Here is a 7065-nt window from a genome sequence, read left to right as displayed (position 1 = left end):
AAACTAGTCATATATGAAATGCTAAAAGGTATTCTTTAAGAAGAGGAAGAAGAAGAAAAAGGTAAAGATACAAATTATGAACTACAAATACACATCTATCAACAAGTGAATAAATAATCTGATGAACAGAATAAACTGGTGATTATAATAGAATCAGGGGCATATAAAGGGAGTGGACTGGCAATTCTCAGGAGGAAGGGAGTGTGGGGAGTACGGGAAGAGACTGGACAAAAATCATATACCTATGGACGAGGACAGTGCGGGGTGGGAACTGGGTGGAGGGGAGCTATGGGGGGAAAAAGAGGAACAACTGTAATAATCTGAACAATAAAGATTTAAAAAGTAAATAAATAAAATAAAAAAGGTAAAGGTTTAGAGGAAACTCTAACAAATCCAGTATAAACAGGTACTCCCCACCCCCGGAAAAAAAACGTTCTTTATGCCACACTTTTGTTAATCCTCACCGGAGGAACAACTCCCATTGATTTTTAGAGAGAGAAAGAGAGAGAGAGGAAGAGAGAGAGAGGCATCAATTGGTTGTCTTTTTCCTGTATGCACCATGACTGGGGATCAAACCTGCGACCCTTTGGTGTACGGGATGATTCTCCAACCAACGGAACCACCCGGCCAGGACCAAGACAAGCATTTTTAAGCCCTGAGAGAGGAGAGCCAGTGGGATGGAATCTGTGTGCCGAGAGCTGCCCTGGTGGCTTACTGAGCAGGTCCTACGGGCCTCCCAGCAGGGGGGCCATGGGAACCACGCAATGATGTGCAGGAGGCACCCAGCTTGTAGCTTGGGATTAGTGTCTGGAGGCCCCTCAGCACCAGCCTGGAGTTTGCTGAGCAAGCCTGAGACACCCCCCGAGGACTGAGTCAGGCCTGCACCACGGTGTTTAAATATTGGAAACGACACTCACAGATGTCCTACACTCAGCTGAAGACGTATGCCTGTTTCCATTGTTAACTTTTCCACACTGATGTAAGTGGGTCTCTTGCTGAGCTCTTTAGTCCTTGTCCCAGGGTTTTCTGGGGTTCTTGATGTGGAGAATGTAGTCATGCAAACTGGCCTTCGAGGAAAGCAGGCTGGCTTTTCTCTTCAGGTAACGCAGGATCAAGAATGTTACTGGCAGACAAGTTAGGAACTCCCAGTTTAATAACTGCACCGGACGCGGACACCCACTGAAACCCGCTCCGGAGCTGCCGTGGCTCCAGGACCAGGCAGAGTCAGTACATTTGGGAGACTACCAAGCAAAATGTTTTGTCAGATGCCCTTCACATTTGTGAAAACAGGGACTCCTGTTAAGGAAATAGGAGGCCAATTTAAGCAGCAGGCGTTTTGTGTTCTTTATGTCTTGTTTTTGGTGCTGTGCACATATGTGTGTATATAGACAGCACCCATCTAAGATCGAAATATTCAAACAGCATAAATATGTGTTTATGCATACAGTGTTTAAATACAATAGTTATTGACTAAGTAGTTAAAGGAATTTTATTGAACTTATACACAGAAGAGCAAAGAATGATCATAAAATCCAGTCATTAACTGGAGCAGGACTGTGATATTGAATAAATTATTATTGGTCCAGCTGTGTTGCTTGCTTGTCCTGATTCCTCCATTTGAATAGAAGGTGGAGGTGATGGGTTTAGAGGGTTGGTTTAGGGGGCTGGAGAGAGGGAGGGAAGACAGGCTTCTCAGAGAAGCAGTAGTGAGCACATGGGGTGCCTGCAGCAGCAGGAGGGGGTGGGCGGAGAAGGAGGAGGGTAAAAGGTGATCTGGCCCTAAAAGAGAAGTCCTGGCTTCCAGGCATCCAGAGATGAGAAGCAGTGGGACCTCCAGCTGACATAAGGACAGAGGCTATTCATGCTCACATTTTATCCTACGACTGCTTCACGTATTTGGAAAAAGATACATTTATGGATGAAAAAGATGGACTGTGTGGCGCTGCCAGGAATTATGTAACGTCCTTTGGCTTTTATATGGTGCTGCCCTCAGGAATGTGTGTTCATTGGGGTTTAAGCAGAGACCGTTTGAACACCCCCAATGTCATAAAACGAATGATTATTAGCACAGCTGCAATAGCAAAGAGGAACCTCATGGGTGGAGAGAAAAGAACCAAAGTTTGATTCTATGAGGTCATGATGAACTCAGCGTCTGACAGGGATGTGCTGAGGGAGGCCGCTAACGCTCAGCCCAGAAAGCTGCCTGTGAGTGGTGAGCCAGCCCCCAGGCAGGTGCTGCCCCTCTCCCTGGAGAGGACTGGTCGCCCAGTTTAGTCCCCGCTGAAAAGAAGCAAGGACAGCCAGCGCCTCTCAGCATCTAAACATTGACCTCTGTTGGCCAGTTGTGCCGTTGCAGTGTTTTTGCAAAAAGACGGCAAACAGGGAACTAAGTTATTCGTTGACAGTGAATGAAGAAGTCACCGGGAGGGATTTTTCCATTGAAGTATATATGATCGTGTCTGTCTTCTTGAAATTCCCTTAGAGAGGAGCCTCGTCTACCTCCAAGCACGCAGTCAGTGCTGATGGGTGCTGCGTTGGGCATGCTCAGTACAAAGCTGATGACCTGGTTTCATGTTTGCCTTCCCTCTGTAAACACACTGCAAGGCGTGCACCTATTACAGGCCAGACAGCATCCTAGACTCTGGGCATGGAAAGATGAGCAAAATGGACAAAATCTCCACCTTTGTGGAGCGTATAGTCTTGTGGGAGTTTGGGGAAAGAGGTGAAATAAATAGCATGAGTAAAACAATAATGCATCGAAAGATAGTAAGTGCTATGGGGGAAAAACAAAGCAGGGTAGAGAGGGCAAGAGAGCTGGGCTGGGGTGTTGTTATTTCAAGCAGGGTGGTCAGCAAAGCCCTGAGAAGGGCAACGGAAGGTGACAGTGCACAGGGCAGACGGGATTCCAACTGCAGGGACTAATGTGGACCCAGACGCAGAGGTGCAGGTGCAGTTAAAGGACCCGCAGGAGACAGGTCACTGTGGTGCAGTGAGGAGGGGTCATGCAGACGGCGGCTTGTGCATGGTGCTTGTCCTCCCAGTGAGAGTGAGCTGGCTTGGCCAGGACAGGGGCAGTAGAGGCAGTGAGACGTGGTCTCATTCTAGGTAAATTTGGAAGAGAGGACAGACAGGATTTGCTTTGTGATTTGATGAGTATAGTATGAAAGAGCCGAGTCAAAAGTGATTCTGGGCCCTTGAATGACTGGAATAAAGGAAGTGCCATTCACGGAGATGAGAAGAGGATAAGAGGTGCCAGTGGGCAGGGGCATATCAGGAGGTCTGTTTTGGACACACTGCATTTGCGTTACCCCTAGGTAGCCACATGGACATCATGAGATAACGTGGTGGCCGGGATCCAGGTGTGCCTTCTGAAGTTACTTATTTTGCATGCATGTTGTCTCCCCACTGAAGCAAGAGCTAGGTCTTAAACAACAGGTTCTCTTCTGCAGTCCCTCACATTTAGCAGGTGCTCAGTGTGGTTACTGAACTTTATTACAACTGCAAAACCTTGAGTGGGAACACGTGATCAGCAACATTGGAAGCTCTCAGCACCATAGGGGAGACCTGCTTGGGCCTCAAATTCAAGGAACTCACAGCCTCGCTGTTCCAGTTTAAAGTAACATCGTGTCACAAAATCCCACCAAGTCTGTTTCTGGCCAGCACAGTAGCCATCAGCACGGATAGCATGTTTTGAGGTAGATAAGTCTTCTCCAAGGGAATTTCAAACAGACCTAACTACATATACTCTTCCTGAAAAATCCCTCCGTATGGTTTCTCCATTAACTGTTAATGGTCAGTTAAACTTTAGGAATGTTTATGTCCTTCTGATAAACCTAACTATGAAATACACAGATTGGTTATGGATACTTTAGTATCCTTTTCTGAGATATGTCCAATGAGAGTTTAACTTTCACCAAAGAAAGGGAAAATACTTACTTTAGTTGACATACATGCAGACCCCAAAAAAGTACATTTTCTAGATAATTCAGGTTGCATATAGTCAGGAGGGAAATGTCTGAGGATAAATATTAGTGAGGGTGAATAATCAGTGAGGAGAAAAAGTAGCATTTGACATGAGCTATCCAGTCCACTGTTTACAACAATCACATTATCTGAATAATCTTTCACTGTTGGTTTGTAGACTCACCTGAGGATGTGTGTGTGGCGTCTTTTCCAGGATGTCAGAGCTCCTTTGGGAGGAGGCAAAGCCAGAATTTAGGAAGAAGGGACCAAAGACAAGCCTTTGAAGTGGTGGAACATATCTTCCCAAACCTACCCAAGCTAAAATAAATTCCTTTATCATCGGCTCTTTTTAGTGCATAACTTAAATATTCTCTCCCTCATCACTTTTCTTTCATGAATTGTTAGGTAGGCTGTTCAAGCTACAGACGACCTCATGGTATTTAATTCTAAGACCTGCCTTGGGAGTGTTGAGATGAGGGAGTAATGAAGGGCTTTCAAATGCCCCCAAACTTTATGGAGTATATAATTGGAAGCATATGCATCTACATCACAGCCTTTGGAATAATCAGTAGTGTTACTTGTTATAAAGGCCTTGAAACATTTCTTCTCAATGAGTCTGTAGATACTGGGTAACACGTAAAAGTCTCAGATAGACTTGTCTATGAATATGCAGTAGACATTGTTTTCAGAACATGGAATATTGGCTGCTCTGAGGAGTGTGTACGGTATGGCTCACACACCAAGAAAACTGTCAACTGGTAGGTATTAGGCTTTCTGTCGGCAAGGAGACAGACTGCCCGAATCAGGGGATCATCCAGGAACATGCAAAGCCAAAAAGGCCAATATGTTTGCAAATAGGGCTTCCAGTATTATGAATGTCACATGACCTCTGACAGCTGTTAGGCAGGGATAAGCAAACAGTGAGTCTGGTAGATTCTTAGGAGATATTTATACTTCAGAACTTTGTTTTTATGACTTGGAAATACAGTTTGAAAATCCCCACTTGAGGAAGGATTGGTTCCGCTGCTCAGTTTGTGATGTTAATGGCTCTAAGAGGTTTGGGGCAGGATTTATGGAGCCAGCTCCAGGTGGCCCTTCCACTTGGAACTCAGTGGTCATCCCCATCTGATACTGTAACTTGTATGATTGTTCATATGTATATGCAAATATATGTGTGCGAGATATGAATGTAGCTCTGTAATTGAATAGCAGCCTCGTCACACATTTATATGGGGAGACTAGAATTGTATGAGTAGGTGTAAGGCAAACACTATTTCACAATTTTCTGTACCATGAAACAAACCATGAGTTCCTGCCATTGGGATCCTGTTTATTTCAAGGGACATTCACCACTGTTGGGGATAGTAGGAATGTCAAGTTCATCTCTCTTAGGGGTATTATATCTCTGTTCATAGAGGCAGAGATCGGGAGCACAGGAAAAAGAAAAATGGGTTGGGAGACCAAAGAGACTGGATTAAATCCTAATTCCATCAATTCACAGCTGTGACATTAAGCAACTGATTTAATCTCTCCGAGACTATAATTATAGTTCCCTATTTATAAATTAGAACAACAATGCTTTTTTCACTAGTATGTTGTTAGCATTAAACAGAAGACTTTTTGTAAAGTTTGTACTCTAATGTTCAGCAGATAGTAGGTACTCAAAAAAATGTTAGCTTTCTTTACATTTTTAAAATATCCCAGAACTATGAAATGTTCCCCAGATGATATTCACATTGATATGGGCTCATGCTCACACACTATAGTAATAGGCATGCGGCCCACAGGCGGAGAGTTTGACATGCTTATTGTAGATGAACCAAGTACTTGAGATGTATATGTCACATTGACCCTCTGCCAGCAATGTTCTCCCCTCAAACCTCCCCTGATTCTGCTTCCCCTAAATTCTTAGGGTACTGCCGGGGTTCATGTCCCAGCATCAAGAAGGGTTCAGGAATCTAGAAAAGGCGCTGTACGTAGATGACATAGGAATCCAGAGACTAATCAAGAGTCTGGACACAAAATATAATTTTGAAAGGCATTGGGGGTCAGAGGACCTTCAGCTACAGGAACTGAAGACTACCTCCTTGTTTAGGACCCTTGCTTTTATTAACACAATTTGTCCTAAGGCAAGGTGAAGATAATACACTTCAAAGGGTACAGAAGCATTGTCAGTTTGGGGAATAGCCTACGGCTGTTCAAGTGTTTGGCCAGTAGGAGGCAATAACATGTAGATTAAGATGCTCTTTAACTGTCTGGCAACTATAATCAGTTTCCTATTCAGGTTTGGGGAAATGCCTTTAGCCATTCCCAACAGGTGACTACATGTGTGACTCAACCCTGTTGAGTCCCCAGTTTCATCAATCTTTTGATGAAACTTAAAATTATGACATGCTGGATGGAATTGGTCTGCGGCAGGGTACACATTCATTTATCCAATAAATATGAAGCCTCAACTATGTGCCAGGTACCCCTTTTAGGAGCCAGAGATACGGTGATTAACACATAGTGCCCCCTCATGGAGCGCACACAGCCCAGCTCAGACCCACATCAGCCCTGTGGCACAGAGAAGAGCCTTGTCTCATGAGCTAATCAAGCACAAGGCCAGCGCCTTGCTCAGTGCTGACACCAGATGTTCTTTCATCCTTGGGGGTCAACGGACTTGCTTTCACAGAGACCAGGCCTAGAGCTGATACTCAGTAAAATGATATTTTGAGTGCTGAAGGGACTTTTACACTGGCGTCTGCCCAACATCAGCATACGGTAAGTACAAATACAGCAGAAAATTAAGAGCCTCGGTAGTGTGTGTTAGTGGAGGAGATTTGTGGAACTGTCTCATTTTGCCCCATTCGGCTTCTGCACTGCACGTGTGTGAAATAAAACCCGAATAAAAGGTTTCACTTACTTCCTTTCTGTCTCCCCTCTCTGTCTCTCACCGTCCCACAGGTCAGCGTGGAGGTGTTGGTAGAGTACCCTTTTTTTGTGTTCGGACAGGGCTGGTCGTCCTGCTGTCCAGAGCGAACCAGCCAGCTCTTCGATTTGCCGTGTTCCAAACTCTCCGTTGGGGACGTCTGCATCTCGCTGACCCTCAAGAACCTGAAG

At 44.9% G+C, this 7065-nt stretch overlaps 1 protein-coding gene across 1 annotated transcript in view; it reads left to right on the top strand.

Moving 5' to 3' along the window:
* Positions 1–7065, top strand: part of ATXN1 (ataxin 1) — a 403348-nt gene that overhangs the window by 395603 nt on the left and 680 nt on the right. The window contains exon 8 of the mRNA XM_006764076.2: positions 6910–7064. Coding sequence (XP_006764139.1) covers positions 6910–7064 — 155 coding nt within the window. The remainder of the gene's footprint in view (positions 1–6909; position 7065) is intronic.

Source organism: Myotis davidii, unplaced genomic scaffold (assembly GCF_000327345.1).
Source record: "Myotis davidii unplaced genomic scaffold, ASM32734v1 scaffold279, whole genome shotgun sequence".
Classification (NCBI taxonomy): domain Eukaryota; kingdom Metazoa; phylum Chordata; class Mammalia; order Chiroptera; family Vespertilionidae; genus Myotis; species Myotis davidii.
The sequence above is the reverse complement of the archived record's forward strand: the minus strand, read 5'-3'. Positions and strand labels throughout refer to the sequence as shown.